The sequence below is a fragment of the Miniopterus schreibersii genome, assembly GCF_964146895.1.
Source record: "Miniopterus schreibersii genome assembly, chromosome: 15".
Lineage (NCBI taxonomy): Eukaryota > Metazoa > Chordata > Mammalia > Chiroptera > Miniopteridae > Miniopterus > Miniopterus schreibersii.
The window spans coordinates 43,109,912-43,134,296 of record NC_138115.1 but is presented as its reverse complement, the minus strand read 5'-3'; the positions used below and the strand labels follow the sequence as shown (position 1 = coordinate 43,134,296).

Here is a 24,385-nt window from a genome sequence, read left to right as displayed (position 1 = left end):
GGAGAGACTTCGTTTCTACCCTCAGGGTGCAGCAGTCTTTTAGCTCCTTCACACTAGTGGTCTTAACATTTCCATACTCAGAAAAGTTTTAGGTTGACTTTTGAAAGTTTTCATCATACATTTAAATAGTTGCAAAGGAGACCATTTTCTGACATAGTGAATATTTGCATTTACAATTTAAGATTAAACTATTACATTGCTTTTTGAAGCATATTCTGTGGACACCAACCACCACAGCAATTTGACACCCACCATTGTTAATTTTAAAAGTTCATGGTCAAGCTCTTAAGTCTGAAACTTTATTCTTCCTTCTTGATCTCATGTTTTCTTCCACTCCCCTTAAATAATTTTACCGTAATATGACATACTATTATGCCTGAAATCTTTTAATTATCACCCTAATTACTTCTTTATGACAAATATGTAGATTGAAATTTAACTTTTAAAATTTCCTGTGACCATAGGCTCTTCAGTCAGTTGAAAAATTTAAACTTTATTATTATTGGTACCAATTTATCAAAACAAACCATACAAATTTTTCTTTTTTTTAATCCTCACTTGTGGATATTTTTGTTTTGTTTTTTCATTGAATCTAGAGAGAGAGAGGAAGGGGGAGAGAGAGAGAGACATTGATATGAGAGAGAAACATCTATCGGTTGTCTTCCATATGCGCCCCGACCGGGGATTGAACCTGTAACCTCGATGGGTATGTGCCCTGAACAGGAATCGAACCCACAACCCTTTGGTGCGTGGGACAACGCTCTAACCATAAAGCAAAACCAGCCAGGGCCATACAGATTTTGATGAATAATTTTTAAATATAAAAATAAAAATGTTACTGGAAATACATCTGAAATGAGACAGGGTAGAACATAACTAATTATAGATTTTTTTGTAGATAAGAGAAACTTTACTTAGATATTTGTTTTTCTTTGGGCAGTGTCTTTCAGGTCTTGGAATTCCTTTTGAGTTATCTGCCAAAAATCCCAGGGATTGATTTTGTGTGATCCTAGTAGATCATTTCAATACTGTGTGTCAGCTGACAGTAGATGCTCCACAATTCCTTTGAAAGGAAAGAATTGGAAACATACATACAGAAAAAATTTTTAAAAAATTTTGTTTGTTTTTGAGACGCAAAAGAAGTAATATTAACCCTCAGACTAATTCTTTTTTTTCCCTTTTTATTGAATTTATTGGGGTGACACTGGTTAACAGTTATACAGATTTCAGATGCACAGTTCTACAACATCATCTTTACACTATATTGTGTGTTCACCACCCCAAGTCAAGTCTCCTTCCATTTATCCCCCCTCTATCTTCCACCAACTCCCCATTTTTAGAGTCATGTACTTTCTTAGTATCTACCCTAAATCCTTGAATGGGTTTTTTTTTGCCATTGATTTGGGGAGAGGCTTGTACCCCATGGCCATGGTGAAACCTGAAGCCTTTTTTGTGAAAACAGAAGAGTGATTATGAAAGGGCACCTTTGAAACCAGGGCACTCTCACGCAGGTTAGTTTTAGAATTAGTGGAGTGATTGGGTTCCCTCCATAGCTCAGGTTTGGAGACTTCAACTTGACACCACGCAGGCCTGCTCAGCATGCTTTTGATGTCAATGTGTCTTTGTAGCTTTGCTCTATCTTTGGCCAGAATTGTGCCTAGGGCTGAAAAATGTTTTAGTTCACCATGCCCCATCCAGAAAATATAAATAATAAACATATGCAGATAGGTAGAGGTAGGCAGTACCACACACACCAGGTGTATTTTGTACTGGACTGGTCTCGGCTTCCTTGGAGATTATTAATCTTAGAGAAATCAAGGAAGCAAGTGGGTACTGGTGAGGGCAAAAGGAGCACTAGGTAGAACAGACATTGTCTCGCTCACCGTGTGATGTCAGATGTTGCTTATGAATCCTCTCTTGCCTCTGCTATTAAACCTTGATAAGGCACCCTTTGGAGAATTGATAAAGAGGGAGGTAAAAAGTTCTTGAAAGCAGATTGTGTACAAGTAACATGTAAATTGCCTTCATGACCTTTTGCTGCTATCATCATTTCTGGTTTTCTCTAAAATTAATCACTGTCTAGATGCATATAGCAGGTAAAATGTTTCCTTGCCACATAAAGGGAAATTTGATGTTTCCATGTGGTTGCTTGATGAGTGTTAGGTGTCTTGTGCTTTATAATCTTACTCGGTCAGACTAGATTGTGAAATACAAAGTATTTCTTGTACATCCTCTAAAAGCATATTATTAATTTATTTCTATTTCTGTCCTCAGTGCTCTCCGTGGCCTGATGCCCCCACGGCCTATGTGAATAACAGCCCCTCTGCAGCGCCCACTTTCACCTCCCCACCGCAGAGCACCTGCAGCGTCCCGGACAGGTATCTGCTTTGTGTCATGCTTGAGGCTGGCTGATGCTCATGCTCCTTTGTTTCCCCTTCTCTCAATTTACAGCAGCCTCTCGCTTGTTTATCTGAAGTATGTGGTCATGGGAAATGGCCTCGATTTCAGGGGAAAACCATCGTTTCTTCACCTCCCAGCCTTTTCCTGGCCCCTTGTGCCTCACACATTCATGAACAGTAGGCATTGTAGAAAGAAGGACATTTTCAAGATGGAGTTCATAGGTAGAGAAAGAACAGTGAGGTTTTAAGGTGGAGCTATGGCTTGAATATGTTAAGGTTGCAATCACTATAAAGTACATTTGTCTTCATTGCTCATCATACCAAACAAGGGTTAGCTTTCTGCTCCATTTCTTCTCCCTCCTAGTACACTATTTTTTAAATAAGCCTTTAAACTTACAGGAAGGGCTTCCGGTTTCCAAGGACTTAATGTGGTTTTAGAAATGGAAATGGTGGACTTTGTTTATTCTATTATTTGGCCTTGACGTGCAACTCAGAGTCTGTGAGCTTCGGGTGGAAGCAGAAGCAGAGTCTCAGGTGTCCTTAAGTGCTGCAGTGGTGCTCTCAGGAGACTTGAATTCCCAGGGCTTAGCTAGTGCCAGTTAGATCAGAACTTCCGTGTTCTTAGGAAGTTTAGTCCCCACCTCCTAATGCTGTCACACTGCGGGTAGGGTTTCAGCATATGATTCTGAGGGAGCACAAACATGCTTTTCCCCTGCGGAGATGGAAACACTGATGAGGCAGTTCGTTTTCCAGGTTATTGTGCTTCAAGAGTGAAAAGTCACTCTTGGGCTCAGAGACGGGAGAGGGCAGGAGACCGGCATGTTGCCGTGTGGCGGGCACTTCCCGTTTCAGTTGGGTCCAGCCTGAATAATCTTAGGTGATGATCATGATCTTAGAGATAAGCTGTGAAGTTAAGGACTCTCTAGTTGACTGGATGTTTCCTGAGAGCCACTGTGTGCCCAGCACTGTTATGGGTGCTGTGACATTTAAGTGACCGATAAATCCCTGAGGAGATAAGTCCTAGGAGGTGGAGGAAGATGGTGAACAACCAACATAATAAACCAAAGTAAAACCTCTGCAGAAATGCTAAGAAGGGGGCCGGGGCCAGGGAGGCGGCCACATTCCCATGGAGTTGCTGGGGAGAGGTGCACGTTTGTTCCTTCTGTTCCCTCAATTCCGTCCTCTGACCATGGGTAAATGTATTAAGTAAAGGGACATCACTTTCCACTTTGACTTAGGATTGTGATACTATCTCTTAGAGCTCATTGTTTCCTTAAAGTAGATTTTTTTCGGCAGCTATTTTCAGTTGTTTATCTTTGTTGATTTTTCACATTTTTTCCCACCTAAAGCGAATGAGTACCCTTCATTTTCCTGTTATCCTGGAGGTAACTGGAGCCCTTCTGTTTCATAAAACTTGAATCTCTCACTAGAACAGATGGAGAAAGAGGCGGCACAAAATAAGACAGTTTTCTGTCTTAACCTCATCATCATAGTCACCCCGACCAGTTGTGCCAACGTTCTTATTGCAAATTTATATTGCTCTGTCACACAGTATTTTAAGTTTACCTAGTTTAATAGCCTTTAATGTCTTGATTTTATATATACTGTACATATAAATAACAACCATCTTTTCCTTCCCTCTCCCTTTCCCCAGCAATTCTTCTTCCCCAAATCATCAGGGAGATGGAGTTTCACAGACCTCTAGCGAAGTAAGTGTCTTGCTCCTGAACTGTCAGATGCTTTCAGGGTCCTGCAATTTTAAGGCTCTGACAGGGGCTTGAGTCATTGTTTCTTTGGGGTAACTGAGTAGTCACACCTATGCTCTTCTTGGGTGTTTTTTACATCAGACTTGGAGGATTTGTGTGTTTTGTTTTAATGCCCTTTATAACATGCTAGTGACCTGGGTTATGTTTTTTGTAGGTTTGAATAGTTTCTTCTGTTTATGTTCATTTTCTTTGTTATTAGCAACTTCAGCCTTCAGCCACCACCCAGGAAACACAGCAGTGGCTGCTCAAAAACAGATTTTCTTCCTACACAAGACTGTTTTCCAACTTTTCAGGTATATGTGTGTGTACATGTAATGTTGTTTGTGTGTACGTGTATACACAGGAGACATGTGTATTTGCTTGTGTGGATAGTGTACATGTGTATGCACAGGAGACCTGTGGTGGTTTTGAAGGTCATTTAACTGTGTGAAGACAGATGTCATAAAGCAGCCAGCCCTGCTAGTTCTTTTTCCATTTCTTTGAGAAGAATCTCTTTATGCTGCTCTCCAGGTGCCGACTTATTAAAACTGACGAAGGAAGATTTAGTACAAATTTGTGGTGCAGCCGATGGAATTCGGCTCTATAACTCACTGAAGTCAAGGTAAAGTACTGTGTTTAAAAGGAACTGTCTTATGTACCTTTCCTTGTGTGGGGAATCGGGGCAGAATGGGTTTCCACACTGGCTTGGCGTGTGCCTGTGTGCACTGTCAAGCATCGGTAGCGTCGCGCTCACGAGAAGACTGTTTTGTGTACACCTTCAGGGCAGGCCCAGATATGATGCAGGCACTGATGAGGGCAGATAGACTGTAAGACTGGTAGAAATGCACATGGGCAGTACTGATTTCTTGAAGACGACTGGGTTTGTTGCCAAGAAAACAAACTTCTCATTTAGGTGAGCTCTACAGAATCTATGGTTTTCAAGGTCATATGACTACTACTAAACAGTTATTAAAAATGTAAACTTCTGATTGTGAATTAAAATGAAAGAACCGTAAACTGTGCTGGCTTTTAAGATTCATGTACTATCGTTGCTATTTCTAGACTTGTGTGAGAATTCCGTTAAAATTGAATCTTACTGATTTTTAAATTGCTGACTTAATCTCGGAACTTAAATTTACCAGCATCTGAGACCATCTCAATGGTTTAGAGTCTGGATCATCAGATTAGACCACCTGTGATAGTTGGTTTGAGGTGTGTGTTTTTATATTTTTATTAGTAAATTACTTTGTATAATGAAATAACATTGTAAAGTCCTCATAAGGAAATAGAACTTAGATTTGTATAGTTGTCATTTGTACATGTGGTGAAGCAGCTTTCTGTCCTCTGCTCATGAGTGGCATCTTGTGATTGCAGGTCGGTTAGGCCCCGCTTAACCATCTATGTCTGCCAGGAGCAGCCGGGCAGTTCAGTGCTGCAGGGGCAGCAGCAGGCTGCAGGCAGTGGCGCCGAGAATGGCAGTGGGACACCTTACGGTAGGTATGGAGGGATCTCAGTTTCCAGTCACTCCCTCTCTGACACTGCGGTACAAACGGGAGGATCTGACCAGGGCTTTGAAGGACTCCTGTCCCATTAGCACCGTCGAGTTGCTGCCGTAGGAGAGCTGGCAGCAATGAGCTCTAGGGCCAAGTCCTCGGAGGGGAGGGAACAAGCAGCCTGTCTCAGTATGTCAGCCGCATGAGAGGTCTCTTTTTTATATGACCCTTTATGCCAGAAATAGATCTAACATATGAAAGACTAGGTTGAATGCTTTGGGGTTTGCTGCCTTTAAAAACAAACAAACAAACAAAAAACCCTTAGGTGCAATGATGAGTATGACATTGGCATCTTGGCAAGAAAGGAGGAGGGTTTTTGTTTTTATCCATTTTACTGACTGGGGGAGAAAAGTTACAATATCACCTGTGTAAAGAGGCACCCATGTGTCAGTGCTGAGTGTGTGGACTTGCCTCAGACAAGTATCTGGCATCTGGTGCCATGTCCTGTGTCACTGTAAACATGCCTACATCATTATCACTTGAGTACCGGAGGATCTCATTATCCTGCAGGTTTCCCTAATAGTGTGGATTAGGGAGAGAAAAAATCCTGGCCCCTCCCCTCCTCTCAGTATGATCCTTGGAGAAAATAAGCATATGTGTTCTCACTTGGAAAGTGGATATGTGGTAACTTCTCCGCTCTTCCACCTTCTGAAACAAAATAAGAGCAACACACTCAGAACCTTTCAGGGGAAAATGTGTTACAGAATTCAAAGAGGCAATTATTTGCCCTAATACTAGATAGAGCTCTGAAAAACACTTTGTGGTTTGAATTTTACTAAAAGTCCCAAGGAAAGCATCACTGTTGTGAGCTTTCCCATTTGGTGTCATTTTCACTTCAAAAGCTGTGAATTTTAAGATTAAAGATACAAAGTCTTGGTCTTAAAGGCTAAAATTCTAAAGGAGTTCTGCATGTATTGAGATACTCTGTACCATTTACATATGGTCAGGATTGTGGCATTTAGGAAGGTGTATCTTCAAATGTGAGTGTAGAGGTATGTGTGGAAATATAGGTGAACTTAACCCAAGGTCAGGGTCAGCAAAGTTTTTGTTACAGGCCAGGCGGGTAGTAAATATCTCGACTCTGCAGACGGTAGCATCTCTTTCCCACTCAGCTCTGCCATTGTAGTGTCAAACCCACAGACAGACAGTATGTAGAAGGCAGGTGTGACTGTTTTGATAACATTTCATTTTTGAAAGAACAAATGGAGAGCAGGGTTTGGCCCACATAGGCTGCAGTTTGGTGACGCTGTGCTACATCATCTCTGTAGTCTTACCCTAATTATAGTTCCAAATTCCAAGCTTCTCATAGTGTATGATTGCAAAGGTTCCCCTTGTTGGGGAAAGCAAAGTTCTAGCACTGATATTCCTGATCAGTGTCCAGCTTGAATCACTAGTAATTGAGCCAGACCTACAAGACTCAGACCCATTGCAGACAGTGGCTGCAGCTAGGTTACAAGTTTCAGAAACACAGGACGTTAGGTGGACTGCACTTGGGACTTTCTGTGAAGTAGCAGCAGGCTTCATTGCCCACTTCCTTAGCTCTTCGTGTGCTTTTATACTGTTTTTAATTTTGGTGGGCAGAGGGAAGATAGCTTTTATTCCTTAGGACAAACCCCCATTCATAGGCTTACTATATCAAAAACTATGATCTTCCTGGTTTTTTGTTGTTTTTTTTAATAATTATATTGCTAGAAACACATGTTTTTGAAAAGAGCTACCTTTGGGTATAATTTATATACCAGAAAATCTTCCCATTGTAATTATATAATTCAGTGATACTTCAGTAAACATACAGTTTTGCAGCCATTACCACAATCCAGTTCAGTTTCATTACTCCAAAAAGATCCCCTGGGCGCAGTCGCAGTCAACCTGTTTGTTTTCAAGAAAAAGTAAAACCTCAGATCCTTTTGTACAAAAATTACTGTTAATGTTTATATTTTTAGTACTTTGAAAGATGTGATCTATAGATCCAGGTAGAAAACAGATAAAAGATTACTGCTAAAATGCTGTTCTTATCTTTTTTATTTCAGTATATCATGCAATCTACTTGGAAGAAATGGTTGCCTCAGAAGTTGCTCGAAAACTTGCGCTGGTGTTTAATATTCCTTTCCACCAAATTAACCAGGTTTACAGACAGGGTCCCACTGGTATCCACATTCTTGTTAGTGATCAGGTAACTCGAACTGACATGCCCATTTGCTTTTCCCATTCACACTGGTATTTTTATGTATATCACTGAAGAACTCTAGAAAAATTCTGTGACCTCTTTTACAAGTACTCATGAAAATCACTTTCAGAGAGCTGGGGATCAAAATTTGTGATCAACCAAGAGTTTGAGGTGTCCTAGTGATCTCTAAGGAATACAAGTCAGAACTGCGGCTCCCTCTTCTCCCCTTTTAGTTCAGACACTTCCTGGGGGGAATGCAGGTTAGTGGGGCTTTGGCCCCTTTTTATGGAGAGGGCGTTTGGATGTGTTTTCCTTTTGTCCACTATTTGATGATTAATTTTAAAAACAGTAAAATGAAGAGGAAAAGACTGTACTTTTAGAAGTACAGTCTTTTCCTCCAGTGTTCATTAACAAGCAAGTGATAGTAGCGAGCATTTACACAGTGACTTTTGTCACAGTTATTCACAGGATTCAGCAGGGATGCTCCCCAGTGGGTCAGATGGCCGGCTGACCAGATCCTCAGGGGCCATCATGAGCAGGCACTGCTGCCATGCAGCAGGTGTAAGTTTTTACCACCTTAAACTGCATTCACCAGTTACCATTCTGGTGAGCAGCAACATACAGAGTGTGACATTTTCCTTTAACTATGAATTTTTATCTTTTTAAATCAGTTACAAAAGGACTGTTAGATCTTAACTACTTCTGCTTTCTCTTTCTAGATGGTTCAGAACTTTCAAGATGAGAGCTGTTTTTTATTCTCCACAGTAAAAGGTACTTTGCATGTGTGCCTGTGTCTTGAAATGCTGGGGGCATGAAAAATAGTGTGTGCCTGTAATCAGCACTCATCTTGTGCGTTTACATTTGAAATGCTGGCTTTACTACTTTTAAGAAAAGGGTTTGAAAAATGAATCTAGAGAATATTTCTAATGGTTGTAATAGAAATTAACTAGGCAACAAGGAAGAGCAGTGAGTCCTAGATGACTGGGGATGGGGGTGGGGAGGATCTCAGTTCATTCGGCCAACATTTTACTGAGCCCTTTTGTCAAGCACCATGCTTGTGGTGCTAGAAAAGTCTTGAATAAAACAGTCCATGGAGCTCTTACTCTAGTGGGGAGAGCAAACCAGAATTGGCCAACAGATGCACATAATTACAAATATTTTAAGTCCCATGAAGGAATGGGAAAGTGTGGGGTGTTTGTGGATGAGGGGATTCTGGGTAGGGGGCCATGAAGCTGTTGGACAAGGCCTGGGGTGGTCTTATGAATGATGAGACTTGAAGAGTGAGAAGGCGCTGACCACATGAGGAACATTCCAAAGCTGTGTGCGAAGGAAAGACCCTGGCCTCTTGGGTTTAAAAGCCAGCCAGTAGCTACTACTATGCAGTGTGAGAGGGGTGAGCAGAGCAAGATGGAGACAAAGAGAGAGGCAGGGTCTGGTATGTGAGACCTGGTGATGGCAGTTTAGATTTTATTTGAAATGCATTGGGAAGTCAATGAAGTTGTTTAAACGAGCGTAATGTGGTTAGATTTTTTTCTTTCACTCTTGCAGCTCTGTGGAGACAGGTAAGAAGGTGGTAAAACTGGAGGCAGGAGATGTCATCTTACACATTCATAGACAGGGTTCTGCTGGACTCCACATTTGAGGGAGAAGTGGTTGTGACTCTTGGAAAAGCAACTGAGCAGATGGTCACAGTAGAGAGATAGGTATGATAGGGAAAAATCATTCAGGCGTTCCACTTTAGATATGTAGAAATGTCAAGTTGGCATTTAATTATATCTGTCTTGGGCTGGCAGGAGAGGCCTGGGGTTGAGAAGTAGATTTGGAAACCTTCAGCCTATCAGTGGTGGCTCAAAGCTGTAGAAATCATTGAGGTCCTTTAAGGAGTGAAGTTGAAAGAGGAACCATACGTGGCTCAAGTGAGTTCCAGTTAAAGGGTTAGGTAAAGGGGAAGGGTTTTACTTTGGGTTTTGTTTGTTCTTTTAGTTCCTTTAAGTGTAAAGTTAGATTTTTTATTTGGGATTTGCCTTGAGATAGGCCTGTATAACTATGAACTTCCCTCTTAGAACTTCTTTTGCTGCATTCCATAAACTTCAAAAAGTTGTGGGGTTTTTGTTAAGAGTTTTTGATTTGTTGTTTGATTTCCTCTTTGATCCATTGTTGTTTAGCCTTCACGTTTGTGTTTTTCCAGTTTTCTTCCTATAGTTGATTCTAGTTATGTGCCATTGTGGTTGGACAAGATGCTCGATATGACTTCATTCTTCTTGAATTTATTGAGGCTTGTCTTGTGGCCTAACGTGATCTGTCCTGGAGAATGTTCCATGTGCACTTGAAAAAAATGTGTATTTTGCAGCTTTTGGATGAAATGGTCTATAAATGTTTTTTAAGTCAGTCTCATCTAATGTGACATTCAAAGCCATTATTTCCTTAATTTTCCAACTGGACCATCTATCCACTGATGTGAGCGGAGTATTAAAATCCCCTGCTGCTGCTGTGTCCCTGTGGATGGTCTCCTTTGTGGCCATTAACAGCTGCTTTATGTACTTAGGTGCTCCTTCCTGTGTCGGGCATGTGGTCAGTCATGACATCCTCTTCTTGGGTTGATTTATTTAAAATTATGTGATGTCCGTCCTTTGTCTCCGCTTTTTTTTTTTAATTTATTGATTTGAGAGAGAAACACTGATGTGTTGTTCTATTTATGCATTCACTGGTTGCTTTTTTTTTTTTGAGTCACTTTTTTTTTTAAATTATATCTTTATTGATTTCAGAGAGAGGAAAGGAGGGGGAGAGAAACATCAATGATGAGAGAGTCATTGATCGAGCCCGCAACCCAGGCATGTGCCCTGACTGGGAATTGAACCCCGATCTCCTGGATCCTAGGTGGATGCTCAACCACTGAGCCACGCCTGGCCGGGCTGGTTGCTTCTTGTATGTGCCCAGCCAGGGCCTACATTTTTTATTTTAGATTCTATTTTGACAGATTTAAGTACTGCTACTCCACTTTGTTTTCATTTCTGTTTGCATGGAGTATCTTTTTCCATCCCTTCGCTTTCAGTCTCTTTTCAATTGGAAGTGTCTTGTAAGTAGCATAGAGATGGGCCATGTTTCTCAGTCCATCCATCCGTCCTATGTCTCTTCATTGGTGCATTTATCTATTTACATTTAAAGTAATTATTATGTACTTATTGCCATTTTGTGAATTGTTTTTATAGTCGTCCTCTGTAAGAAAGGGTTTTTAAATGCAAAATTATATGAGAAAAGGTTTTTAAAAGTCTGATGGGTTAAAATCTAAACCTAGTCTTAGCACAAAAGCTGCACCTCAAAGAGCAACATATCATGTGTCACCCTTTCTTGAAAGTCACTCTTGAAGGGAGTTGCCCAAAACAGTGTTGAAACTGAAATTTGACTTTTTGTTTGGCATGTTGCTATGCCATCAAGTTACCCACAATGCTGAGTTTTAACTGCAAACTGGTTCACTTTATCTTTTACTTTCACAAACATCTTCGGCTTGGTACCCCTTTTGCTCAATTTTTTTGTCCTCAAAGCAATACAGTTTTTATTCTACACAACTATATTATCTAAAGAAGGAAATTCAGTGAATTAATTGTATGGTTGTGTTCTCTGACATCTCAGGATACCCCCTCCAGTCTCAGTGCACTGTTTTTCAGACTTTTGTCCTCATGAAAGAGTTCATTTGTTCCTTAATGAGTACCAGTACTGCTTCTCCCATTTCCTGAGAAACACTAGGGCATCAGGCAAAAGTAGTGATATATTTCTTAAATGATTCAGATCTACCTCTATGGAGTTCAAAAATTATTTCCAGAAAAGGTGGATATAAGCACTTGGTTGATTTGTGTGTTGTGTAGGGCTGACTGTCCCGCCCGGCATAGTGTTTTCACCTGCTCTGCCTCCAGCCCTTGCCCCCTTGCTGACAGCACTTTTGCTGCTTGTCTTGGTAGCCCTTCTCTGCACCGCCCCCCACCCCCTTGGACTGGCAAGTATTGTGGGCACAGCATGATGTTGGGAGTATGGACCAGACACCAAAAAGCAAAATGTCTAAAAAGTGAACTGTGTTCATGACTCTGCCTTCGGGAAGAGGAGCTGGAGTTAGGCAGCTTTTCCTGTAGCATTATTTAAAGCTGACCTCTGGACTGGGGGAGGAGGTTATAGATTTCTGGGAGTTTTCAGTGTAATAGTCTTGATTTTCCTAAGTCTCGCGAAAAAACTGTCACTTTTCTTTCCTTTTTCTGCAGTTGAAAATAGTGGTGGTATCCACATAATATTGAAGTGATGTCTTACGTAGTCTGAACTATATTCAGTACCAAATAAAGTCACGCTTAAAAGTGTGTGAAGACTGAATCCAAGAAGTCTTGGCATTGGATTTTACTGTATGAAATGTTTCATATTGAAAACACAAGATGACCTTTCTAATGAGCTGTATGAGAGGCGAATCTCCTCACTGTCACTGCCATAGCCTAGCATCCTCGTGAGAGTGAGCACATCGGGACAGCATGCCTGCTCTGGGGCGGTACAGGCTGGGCTGCCTGCCTCTCTGGCAGAGGCCAGTAGATAGAGTTCCTCGAAGCAGACTTTGCTGTCTTTTTACACTGTATGCGGTTTGGAAATGAATGTAAAAACGAACTGTGGGCATTTACCTTTCTGTGCCAGTTTGGCCTTTATTGCCTGAACCTTCTGCTGACCTGGGGGACAGTGCTGTCGTGGAGCCAGCACGGAACCTGCTGCAGAGAGATGCGATGTGCTGACATAGTGCTCGGTGGTCAGGTAAGGGGCTTGGCACCTTCTCGGAAGAAATCATGTCTAAGGGTGTGCGTCTCACGTAATCATGCCAGACTGGGGAAGAGCCAAGCAGGAAGACGGGCTGGAAGCGAGCTGCATTATCAAGAGTACCTTGGTGAGAGGATCAGTGTAAATCCTAATAGGTACAAAGACTTTCGTGTTTTTGCTTTGTCACAGATTTATTGAAAAACTTTGCTTCTGCTTCCATTTTTAGCATTTTGTTTCTGGTTTTCATTTTTAAACCCCCATTGCCTTTTAAACTTATGTGGTTTTCTTTCTTTTCCCTCCATCCCTCTGTCTTCGACTGCCCCCCAACTCATCCTCACACTGTCCCCTTCTTAAACATTTTTAAAGCCCTACCCCAGACATTGGAAATAGGTGACCTAAGCAGGAGAAAAAGTATAGTTTCTGATGTGGTATTAAGGGGTCTTCATTATCAACAAGTTGAAATAATTCTTGGAACACTAGACATCATTAATCGAACACTAAATTGTACCATGAAAATTCCTTAACTTCTCAAATATGAGCTTTAGTATAATCATGAGTAAACGTTCTGGTGATTATTTAGAGGCTTTTTTATATATCACATAAGTTTCTTTTTCTATAAAAAGATTGCCTCTTTCACAAAACCAAATGCTTGTCTGCCAGTATACTTTTCAGAGGGAACCCAGTTTTTCCTCTGTCTCTTTCCTTCACCCAGAGCCTTTCCCAGCATTCCTCAGTGAGAGCTGTGGAGGCCTGTGGTGTAGCACACCTGGTTGGTTTTAAACTTCGGTTCCATTTTAATTACAGCATCTCTGTCCACTTACCAGGTGTCTTGGTTTTGGGTGTATTGTTCATCCTTATCTTTGTTCAGGCAGAAATAGGAACGAGTCCTTTTAAATTTAAAATCTCTCCCAGAAGATGAACTACTTCAGTGAGTAAAAGCTTTGACTGTTTTATTCATAAAGGGGGTTGTCTGATACAAAGCAGCACTGTGTCTGTTCCCATCTTTGGTTTAAAAATATCTATCACTCTTCTAGACCCTAAAGCAGGAGAGCCTTCCTGTCGTTTCCCCTTTGCTTTTGTATGACCATGTTTTCTGTACCAATCAGCTGGGAAAGAAGAGAGCTTCTATTAACTGTTTTAGTTTTGCTTGTCTATTTAGCATTTCTTTTTGAGTCTCAAGATTTATGGAACAATAAATGTCATTTAATGCTGTGTGCTATTTTGAATTCCTCATAGGGTATTAGAAGTGGGATAAAAACATTTAAAAGCTCATCAAACTTGAAATTACACCAAGTGGTGTTGAGCATTAGTCTGTCCCAGTGAAACAAGTTAAATTATGGCACCAGCAAATTTGCTACTTTGTTTTTTTAATAGTAGGATGTATACATTTCAGTATAATAAATGTTTTCAGATTGTTTTGCAAATGTGTGTCTCATTTAAAAATCCCAGTTCCTGCCAGTGTCACAAGTCATAGAACTGAGAGGCTCCAGGTGTATGTTCTGAGGACAGGCCAGTCCGAATGTTATGTAAGAGGTGAGGCAGACCCAGGTTGTTGTTTTCTTTTCAGGTTGTTGTTTTCTCAAAGCTGCTGCAACTGAGGACATGTTATTCCAGTAACTTCCACACCTGAAGCAGAAGCAAATCTGATTTTCTTAATAGAGGTTCTCCTGTTTTATAAATGGGGTCATTGAGCAAAGAGTACAGTAGCTGTGATAGGTTGTGTCCTGGCTCAAAGGAGATAATGTATAGAAAGCCCTGGTCATTTACATAAAATAGAAACTATAATTCATAATCACTGAAGCAGGTCAGTGTTACATGTTTTTTTGTTTGTTTAAATAGCATCCTGCATCAGTTGTTTCTCCCCCACATGGTGGTGCAAATGTATATTTAAATTACTGCTGTGGTATACACACGATTTGTCGACCTCTGAATACCAGAGTGTATCCTAAAGCAATGAAATCGTCTGGGCTTGAATGATTACCCTGGTATTCCCATTAGACTGAGTTGCGGGGCTGTATAGGTATATGCCCTCTTCCTGGAATGCAGCTGAGGTATATCGTATCCTGAATGCTTCTAAAACGTCCATTTCGTAAGAGTACTGCCGGTCATGGGGAAAGAACACCTTGTTTTTGCTATTTCACTTCGGCTTCTCGTGAGCTCTGGACTCTTCAGTCCAGGGAGTGGTTGCTAGGAAGGGTGGTGATGGTTCCTGATCTTAATTAATAAAGACCACAAATGTGGACAGCACAGGCAGAAACCAGATCATCGTGTCAGATTCTTAGGTAACAGTAGGAAGGTTGAGTTTGGAAAGTGGTTTTGCTTGGATTTATCTGCCATAGATTATAGCAATAAAACCCTCTGACTTAAGCACTGCAATGGTTTATTCATTTTTATATTTTGAGTCTAAAAGGTGCCAACACTCTACTGATCTGTAAAACTTTTGAATAGTCTGGTGTAACTTGATTTCTAAGATTTTAAAATAAATGTGGAAAAACTCACACGCACTCTACATGCGTCCTTTCATATTTTTAATGATTATGTTATAGGTAACTTAAGCCTTATTCAGTCCTATTGCCGTAAGACCCCCCCCAAATCTTGTGAGCTATATGGCATGACTAGCTTTTCTCCTGTAATAAAACTGTGTGCTGTAGTGTACGCCAGAGCTTATAGTTCCAACCAGGCAACATGAACTCTGAGCTGATTGTGTAGTTTTTGGTTTTGGTCCCCAAAAGTGTATACAACAAGTTGACAGAAACAGAGGTGAAGACCCTGCTCCACCTGGTGTAGAGTCCTCATTTCTTTGGTGTGTCACAGAAACTTCTTACCATGCCTTCCATATACATCTCTCTATATAAAACTAGCAGGTGTTATGATTTGCAGTACAGTCACTTTGACAAAGTTGCTATTTAATCTTCAAAGTGGAAAAGCCCTGCTGATCAAAATGGAATAGTCATGAATTGAAGTAGGCCACTGTCCTCAGTATCAGATAGAAAGTCAACAGCTTGTCTTCTGCTCGGTTTGTGCTAACACTGATGGTCTGTTTGAGGAATGCTGACCAAGCCCAGGGCAGGACTTTGTACCTAGGGAGGTACACCCGCCTCATTAAGAAATCGGTTTCTTGCAATGTCCTGGCTGTACTGAGACCACTCCCATCGTGTGTTTACAGACACGAGGCTTTGACTTGATTGTATCGCAGCAGACTAAAGGTCAGAACTATCACCAGTTACTGCAATCCCTACAGAAGTCTTTTACCTGTAAATACCTTTCCCAGTGGAGAACCGACAGATTTCGGTGACAGAGGAGCAGGTGGGGAAGACTGGTCTTCCTTGGAGTTGGGCCCACGCTGCTGTCAGAGAATGACACAACACCTGCACAGCCGATGTCCACTCCCTCCCACTGCTGTCGGCGGAGTGACAGGCGCAAAGTAGGCGTGCACTTTGACATGTGGGAGCTGAGCCTGGAAATAGAAGAGAAAGGGGAATAATCTTTGCACTGGTATTTTTGGGATTAGAGGCATAATCCAAGAAAAGCCTGAGGTTCTCCAGGTAGAAGCAGCTTCAATTTACTATTAGGCAGATAGTTGAAAAAGAATTTGTGGGGTAGGCTAGAGCTATTCCTGTTTACCTGACACATCCCCTAAAACAGCACCTTCCAAAGACAAAGAAAAACTCATAATACTCCTGCCCCTGGGTAGTCCCAACCCCGTATGCACAGTGAGGAGTTCTCACCAGCTGTAGCATCCTGGGCTGCTATGGGGTGTGAATGCAAAGTTAAAAACTTAAAGTGAATTCAAGAAAACAAGATGATGAACCGTGTGTGGAAAGAAAGCCACTTTCCATTAAGCGCACTCACCTGGAAATTAGCCAAGACCACATTCTACCTCCTGCTGGTAATGACCTCAAGCCCCTTTCCGTATAAGGCGCTGATCACCAGACTACATGGAACCCGTCTGGAAGTGGAATCTTCCAGGCTGGGGTCTGATTAAGGAAGTTTTGAAGTCGGAGACACTTGTGTAACAGGTCAGTTTGCATAACTATGGGTTAGGACAGAATGTAGAACATGCATGTTGATTGTTGATGTATTGGTGCTTGCTTAGAAACTGCCAGGTGTGCTGACTCCTGCCCACACTTACCCGCATCCGCTTGATGCCCGCACGGGTGACCTGCTGGCAGTCGTACAGCTCCAGGCGCTCGAGGCCGCGGCAGTTCTCCAGGTGCTCCAGGGCCACATCGGTGATGAGGAGGCAGTTGTCCAATTCCAGCACTCGCAGCCGCTCGTGGCCACAGGTGCTGTTGCTCAGGTGCAAAATTCCATCATCTGTGATGAGCTCACAGTGGGACAGACTCTACAACAAGGAGAAAACAAAATTTTGCAAGACCCTCATTCCAATGCTTGTGGCCGAGGAAAAGCAGGGGAGCCGGCCTGCACAGTGTCCCAGAGCAGCCCTTTACCAACGGGATCGGACACAGCCTTCGCGCACTCTGGCCATGGGCTTGCTGCAGCTGGTCAGTGCTTTTTCTCCCCTTTGTGAATATAAAAGCAAATCAGAATTGCAGGGGATGATGGTCTGGTTCAAGGTGGCGTAAGAGGATCCTAAACTTACCTTCTTCCATCAACTGTCTATGGCTACATATGGAACAACTTCCTCCGAAAAAAAAACTAAAAACTGGCTGGGTGGCACCTACACATTGGGCAAGTGATAGGGGCTAGGACACAATCTTGCCATAAACGCCCCTCCCAGGGCAGTAACCCAGCTAGAGGGAACCAAAACCCAGAGCTGCTCCCTGAGGAGTGAAGGGTTAAAACCCCACATTTGGCCCCCCTGACTTAAGACCTATACCTGAGAGGCCCCCAAAAGAACTAGCTTTGAAAACCAACAGGCTCACGCCACAAGACGAGAGCAGTCTGAGAAGCAGTTCTCAAAGGACTCAACAGCCCAGGGCCCAGCATGGAGATGGCCAGTTGAGGGGCACCAGCCTGAGGGGTAGGCATCTGATTAGACACCCATTTGGGGGTCCTGTGGAGTGCTCTCCGGTGATGGAGACTTACGGGGACCATCTTTGTGCCCTCCTGCCTTTCTCTGCCCAGAGGATGCCATTTTTTTAAACTTTGGGTTTTTTTCTTTTCCTGGTGGGCACCGATGTCTATGCTCCCCCTCTGCCTCTCTCCAGCTGGTGAGCCCATTTTTGCACTCCTGCCAAGCACCATTATTTCTCTACACGTCTGGCGTCCTGATCTTACTTCTGGTGCCCCAGTTACTGTGGCTGCCACCAGGGGACACCTACATCTCTTGGCTCTGGTGGCCAGTGGGGCTTACACTGGTGGGCCCCACAGGACTGTAACCAACAGAGAGTTCTTGACCACCTGCCATCTCAAGGGCACAGCAAGAGCCAGCAGACCCAGGAAGCTCAGTCTCTCTGTGAAAGAGGCCTATTAGCTTATCATAACTGCCGCCTGGCGGGCAGGATCCTAACTGAATTCACATCTAAGGCCTGACTAATCCCTTCTAGAGACCTGGGAAGGCAGGGGCTATCTTTGCTCCCCCTCTGCCGTACCAAAAAACCATTAGGACTAACAAATTCAGGCAAGTTGCAAGATACAAAATCAATATACAAAAATCTGTTGTTTTCTAAACACTAATAAATTATCAGAAAGAGAAATTAAGAAAACAATTCCATTTACATCTGCGTGGAAAAGAATAAGACACATAGAAATAAATTTAACCAGGATGGGAAAGGCCTCTATGCTGAAAACTGTTAGGCATGGATGAGAGAAACTGAACACACAAATTCCGTGCTGGAAAACTAACACTGTTAAAATGTTCGTACTGCCCAAAGCAATCTACAGATTCAGTGCAATCCCTATCAAAATTGCAATGGCATTTTTCACAAATGCCAACCCTAAATTGCATGGAACCACAAAAAAACCTGGTTAAGTCAGAGCAATCTTAAGCAGCACAAAGCTGGAGGCATTATGCTCCATGATTTCAAACTACATGGAAAGTTACAGAAATCAAAACAGTATGGTATTGGCATAAAAACAGACACACCTGATAGAATGGCTCTTCTGGAAAAGACAAGAAGTGTTGGTGAGGATGTGGGGAAAAAGGAACCCTTGTGCACTGGTGGGAATATAAATTGGTACAATTACTATTGAATACAGAAGGTTCGTAAAATTAAAATTAGAACTATTAGGTAATCCGGCAATAACACTGTTGAGTATTCCAAGAAAATGAAAACACTAATTCAGAAAGATAATGCACCCCCACGATCACTGCAGCCTTACAACAGGCAAGATGTGGAAACAACCTAAGTGTCCGCCATTGGATAAATGCGTAAAGAAAATGTGAGATGTACACACAGTGGAATATTCTAATTCCTTTTCCATATATATGTATATGTGGAGAAGGAATTATACCTGTATCTATGTGCAGATAAGAAATGCAAATATAACACAAGGATGGCCTCCATCTTTCACCTGAGATTGTATCACTTTAACATGCTGGTTCTCTCTCTACCTGACACGATGAACAGGAAGCTGAGTGCAGTGGTAAGGACATGGGCCCCTAAATTAGGTTCATATCCTAAAGTGAAAGCATTAGAGACCCTGCCTCCCACATTAGCCCAGCTGATAGAGCTCTGAAACCAAGAATGATGATACCTTTACAGGAAGGAAACCCAGATTTCTGCGGTGGGAAGGTCCCCTCATCCCTAAGGGCCGAACAAGGTCACAACCACTCAGACTCACCAGGGCTTGCAGGTTAGGACAGTGAGTGGAGAGCTGGATGAGCGTGCTGTCGGTTATCTGGAGAGAGACGCGCTGTGTCAGTGTGGCTTCCACACCAGAACTTAACACCTAATCTGGCTTCTGAGCACGAGAATCAAGGTGCAAAAGAGGAAAGTTTAAGCACACTCGGGCAGGGAGCACCTCTGCATCGGCAACCTCAACTCTGCCCACTCTTGGACACGCAAAGCTGTTCTTCCATCTCTCCTGGAGCCCTAAGGGGGCCTAGGAACGGGACAAAGAGGGAGTGGGCAAGGAGGGTCCCCTGGGATTCTGTGTAGTCACCTCATCACTGAACATGCAAGTTTATTTCTCTCTGAAAATGGGGCGTGTTTGTTTTGTTTTTAATGTTTGGCAAAAGATGGAGCTATTCTGAACTCTCAGCTGTAGCTGGCTGATAACTGAGAACAGTCCAAAGTTTACACATGCCCTAGCCATGGCCTTCATGAGTTCCCAAGCCCTGACCCTACACTGGGGCAAGGAGGGTCCAAATAGTTGCCAGTTGGCATGCCTGGCTGTGCCTGGCTGGCTGGCAGGGACTGAGGGGGTCCACTCACCAGGATGCATTCTTCAAGATCCATCTTCTCCAGGTCGTGGCAATTCTGGAAGAGTCCACAGACATCCCTCAGCATGCGCTCAGTAGTGAGGGCAGCCCTGGTGGCTGGCCCTGGCCCTCCAAGTACTGGCCCAGTATCCCTGTTCTCTCCCGTTAGGGAATGTGCCCCATTCCTAATGTGACCTGCCAGCCAGCATTTCTGAGCAGGTGCCCTCTGAAGCACTCACTTGGAAGTGGAATAGGGCTGCCCTGGCTGCATGTCTCACATCTTGGAAAGGTAGCTGCTCAGCCTTCACGGATGCCAGCTGCAGAACAGGTCCTTGGAGGGCATGGGGGTGGGGCGCTGAGCCATAGTGTGGGCAGGTAAGGGCTGGGGTGGGAGGAAGAGTATATCAGCATCAGGCCAGAGGGCCCCCATGGTGGTCTTCATTTGCAGGGCAGCGTGGAAGGCGGAGCAGAGGCCGAGCCCCGCCCAGAGAGGGGAAGCTGCTGAGAGGCAGAGCTGGAGTCTGAACAGGGAAGGGCATCTCCTCCCGGGGGGAGGCTCCTCCACTGGTCCCACCTGACCACGTGAGAGAGGTCTAGACCCGCTGCAAAACCCTTTACAGCGCCCTAGCTTCCTGACCAACTGGGGAAAAGGCCAAACACCCTGAGGACTATTCTACTTGGTGCCCGTCGCTTCCGAAGGGATTTCTGCACACTCCAAAACCACTCCAGGTCACTTTGAATGAGGGAGGTGAATTAGAGTTTGGTTTTGTTTTTTAAAACCTCTGCCTTACCCGCGCTAGAAGTGTAAAGCCTGCATCAGTCAAATGGGAACACCGGGCAGCCTCCAAAATTCTGGGATAAGAAAGTAGCAACTGGTCAGCAACAGAAACACTCTATGGCACACACTCAGGTTCATGCTCCCTGACACACTGTTGGTGGGCAGTTTGGCACTACCCCCTACATCCCGAAATGAACTGGATGCCACACTGACCCACCCGACATCACCACAACCACTGCCCCTCCGCCAGCACCTATTCCACCCGCTGGCAAGCCGTTCCCCTCCTAAAGGGCGCCCTCCTGGTCAGCCCCCCACACTGAGCTGCAAAGCAGAAGGCATGCCCACTCACTGAAGTCTCGGGCAGTTCAAAGCCAGCGCTGTGAGAGAGGCGTCCGTGAGGTTGCTGCAGCCGGAGAGGCAGAGGGCCTGCAGCCGGTGGCAGCCCCTGCAGATCTGCACCACGCCTTCGTCCGTAATGCGCTGGGAAGGAAAGCAGGAGGGAACGTCAGAGGCACAGGAAACACACGGGAGCAGCAGAAACCTGGGACTTGCTGCTGGCCCACTAGTTCAGGTGGCCAGTTACCAGCACTGTAGCCTAGTAATTTAAACAAAATACAGTGGTGTGCACTGTAGATGTGTGTATATGTTATTTCTGCACAGCTTTAAAAATATTCTAGCATTACTGACGAGAGCAATATTTTAAAACTCCACTTCCCTTCCCAGATTCATTGGATTTTCAGGAAAAATTCATACACTTGTATGAAAAATCAGATTAAATAAAAGAGTTCATGAGACTTGGCTAAGTGACAATTTTTGGTTGAATTTCTATAGATTAATGCTTTAGTTATCTACCACTTAAGTCCTATGTGTCTATAGTATTTCTTCAAATGTTTAGAAAATAGAAAAATTAAATAATTATTGATAAATGAACATTCAAAATAATAACTTTAAATATACTAATTTATGTGGAAATAAACACGCACATTTATGTTATACTTCAAGTCACAGCCAGAGCTAGCCTACAAGGTCCGACTCTGAACAGTGCAGGCCCACAAGTCAATATACATCCCTAAGCTAGTTTCTCCTTTATCTCCCACTACCAAGGACTCTAAAGGTTTATGGCTCATTCACTAAATGCCAAATGCAAGGGATTTCTCCTTATTTTCTCAAGATCAATGCTCGCCTGACAAACCCAGTAGCTGTAGAAAGCACCCACTTCAGTTATCAATATCCACAGTGACAGTGGAGAAGGCACCGTGGTCACGGGCAGTGCAGAAGGGGCAAGAGCTTGTCACAAGCTAATGCTGACGGAAATTACACCTTGCTCTTGCATATGCTCTGTGTCTTTAAAGCATTTTCATATCTGCTATTCCTTTTTATCTACTGAGACAACATGAAAAGTGTCATCATCCCAAGTTTACAAGTTAAAAAAAGATCCTGAGACCTTACCGGGAATTGTTCGGGTTAGTGACAGCCTTCCTAATATCTTAAAATAATCAGCCGCCCCACCCATATCATTTGTAGGGGAAATGTCAGTGGCTTTGTATCAGCCTTTCTGATTGTTTAGATTGTTGTTTCATCTTGTGGCAAATGGACAGATCACAGAAGGACACAGGATAAGGCGATCATCCTGCCTGCCTGGGGTGCGCCAGGGGTGCCACAGCAGGTGCCTGAGGGAGCACAAAGCAGGAGATGTGCATGGGAAAGGCACGTTACTTACTGAGCATGACTGTAGGTTGAGGCTCACGAGCTCATGGCAGTAACTCTGAATGTGTTTTAGAGCTTCGTCTTCTAACTGAGTGGACAGAGTAAACAAAACGGATGGAGCCAGGTTAGAGAACAGCAGGGCACCAAGGAAAATGCAACAGCAAGACCCCGAATGAAGTGCCCACACCTAACTTTAGATAAAGGTAGAGAAACAAGCTGCCTCCACCCCTAGGTACCTGTGTGCAGCCCCTCAGGAGCAGGGCCTTCAGGCCTCGGCAGCCTCGCACCAGTGCCTCAATGCCATCCTTCGTGATCTGATCGCACCAAGAGAGGTTCAGGTACTCCAGGTTCCGGCAGCCCTCGCTGACAGAACAAGAAACAAAACTGCGCATGTGCAGTCTATCCCGTAGCAAATGTATTACCAACCTCGAGGTTAGTAGATCACAAGCAATGCAGGGGGGAGAGAACCTCTGTGACCGTTAGGTTTCAGACAACAAAGTGTTCATAGCTTTGGGTATTTCTCTTGACCACACACAACAGGTCCTCTTACCTGATCCCCTTTAAGGAGCTGTTGGTAATGGACACACAGGAGGTCAGATCCAGATGTTTCAGCTTGGAACAGAATCTGCTAAGACTGTAACATGTGCTGAAAAAGAGCAGAGGCACTAAAGATATTTTCAACCATGTTTCTCTCCTCTGTGTCTCCCCATAGCCAATTAGTCATCAAACTAATTTTCATTACTTACCTGTCAGTGATTTTTGTGCACCCATTGAGGTTTAAATGTTCAATGTTTCGGCAGTTTTGTGCAAAGGTCCTAAAATGAGAAAACATTTAAAAACTCCTTGCAATTTGCTTGGCAGCCACTAGAGGGCATGTGTGACCACTCACATTTTGAACAGTGCTCCTCAAACTTGAAATTTTATTGGGCAAAGTACACTTAACATGAGATCTATTCCCTTAAAATTTTATGTGTACAATATATTATTGTTAACTGTAAGTACTAGTGCTCCTCAAACTTTAATGTGCACATGAAAAAGCTGGGCTTCTTGTCCCAGGACAGGTTCTGAGGGTAGATCTAGGCAAATTCTTGAGTCTGTACTTCCAAGTTCTCAGGTGATGCCAGTGCCGCTGCTCTGGAGACTGCACTTTGAAGAGCAAAGCTCTAGACCAGCGATTTTCAATCTTTTTCACCTCATGACACACAAAACTAATTACTAAAATTCTGCGGCACACCAAAAAATATACTTTTTACTGGCCTAACCAAGAAAATACGTGTAATTCTGATTCATTCACACTGGACGGCTATTGCTGCACTGCTGTTATCATTTTTTTATTTGACTAACTATAACTATGCAAATGACCACAGAGAATTTAACAGAAGAAAAGCATGTGATATGCCTGGCTTATTTTTGCTGATGAAAACGTCAGCTACAGCGTGCGGGCACAGGGGGAGTCCCTGTGACTGGACTCACTTCAGGGAGGCGTCCCCAACCCCAATGCAGCCGCGCAGGCTGAGCTTCCGCAGGAACCCGCCGCATCGCTTCGAGATGTTCTCCACCACTCGGCCCTGGAACCAAGATGGGCAAAAAATTGTGCTTTTTTCATGCTGCTTAGTTAACAGGACAATCACCTGAAATTTAGGAAGTCTAGAAACGACTTTAATATTAAAGTTGTTTTAAAGTAAACTTTTCCCATTTGGTCAGGTTTACCACTCTTAAGTGGAGATATACATATTTCCAGATAAATATCCCAGAATCCTGGAATTATAAAAGGCTTTAAAGGTTATTTTATAGGTAATAAAACCGAGGGGCACTGAGAGGTTACATGGCTCTAATGGCTGAGTTAGAGCGACACCTCAGTGACACCTGCAGCCTCACTCCTGGGCCTGTGCTCCTGCCCTTTCTCCATTCCTGAGGGTGAATTAGA

The 24,385-nt window shown here is 43.4% G+C and overlaps 2 protein-coding genes across 9 annotated transcripts in view; one reads left to right on the top strand and one right to left on the bottom strand.

Annotated features, from left to right (window-relative positions):
* Nucleotides 1-15,144, top strand: part of UBP1 (upstream binding protein 1) — a 37,125-nt gene extending 21,981 nt beyond the window's left edge. For 3 of the 4 annotated variants that reach the window (XM_081160491.1, XM_081160490.1, XM_081160489.1), the window contains 8 exons: nt 2,275-2,378; nt 4,054-4,108; nt 4,365-4,458; nt 4,676-4,766; nt 5,519-5,637; nt 7,728-7,870; nt 8,584-8,635; nt 12,115-15,144. In XM_081160491.1, the coding sequence (XP_081016617.1) occupies nt 2,275-2,378; nt 4,054-4,108; nt 4,365-4,458; nt 4,676-4,766; nt 5,519-5,637; nt 7,728-7,870; nt 8,584-8,635; nt 12,115-12,152 (696 nt within the window). In that variant the 3' untranslated portion in view covers nt 12,153-15,144. Of the gene's footprint in view, nt 1-2,274; nt 2,379-4,053; nt 4,109-4,364; nt 4,459-4,675; nt 4,767-4,926; nt 5,053-5,518; nt 5,638-7,727; nt 7,871-8,583; nt 8,636-12,114 lie in introns of those variants that run through there. The other variant, XM_081160492.1, reaches the window with a different exon arrangement.
* FBXL2 (F-box and leucine rich repeat protein 2) overlaps nt 7,374-24,385 on the bottom strand; it is a 33,051-nt gene continuing 16,039 nt past the window's right edge. For 2 of the 5 annotated variants that reach the window (XM_081160493.1, XM_081160494.1), the window contains exons 5-15: nt 23,932-24,026; nt 23,205-23,273; nt 23,009-23,104; nt 22,695-22,821; nt 22,472-22,546; nt 21,101-21,231; nt 20,765-20,825; nt 19,987-20,031; nt 19,394-19,450; nt 16,779-16,991; nt 15,139-16,103 (exon numbers count right to left, since the gene is read on the bottom strand). In XM_081160493.1, the coding sequence (XP_081016619.1) occupies nt 15,996-16,103; nt 16,779-16,991; nt 19,394-19,450; nt 19,987-20,031; nt 20,765-20,825; nt 21,101-21,231; nt 22,472-22,546; nt 22,695-22,821; nt 23,009-23,104; nt 23,205-23,273; nt 23,932-24,026 (1,077 nt within the window). In that variant the 3' untranslated portion in view covers nt 15,139-15,995. Of the gene's footprint in view, nt 7,567-15,045; nt 16,104-16,778; nt 16,992-19,393; nt 19,451-19,986; nt 20,032-20,764; nt 20,826-21,100; nt 21,232-22,471; nt 22,547-22,694; nt 22,822-23,008; nt 23,124-23,204; nt 23,274-23,931; nt 24,027-24,385 lie in introns of those variants that run through there. The other 3 variants (XR_014000430.1, XM_081160495.1, XM_081160496.1) reach the window with 3 other exon arrangements.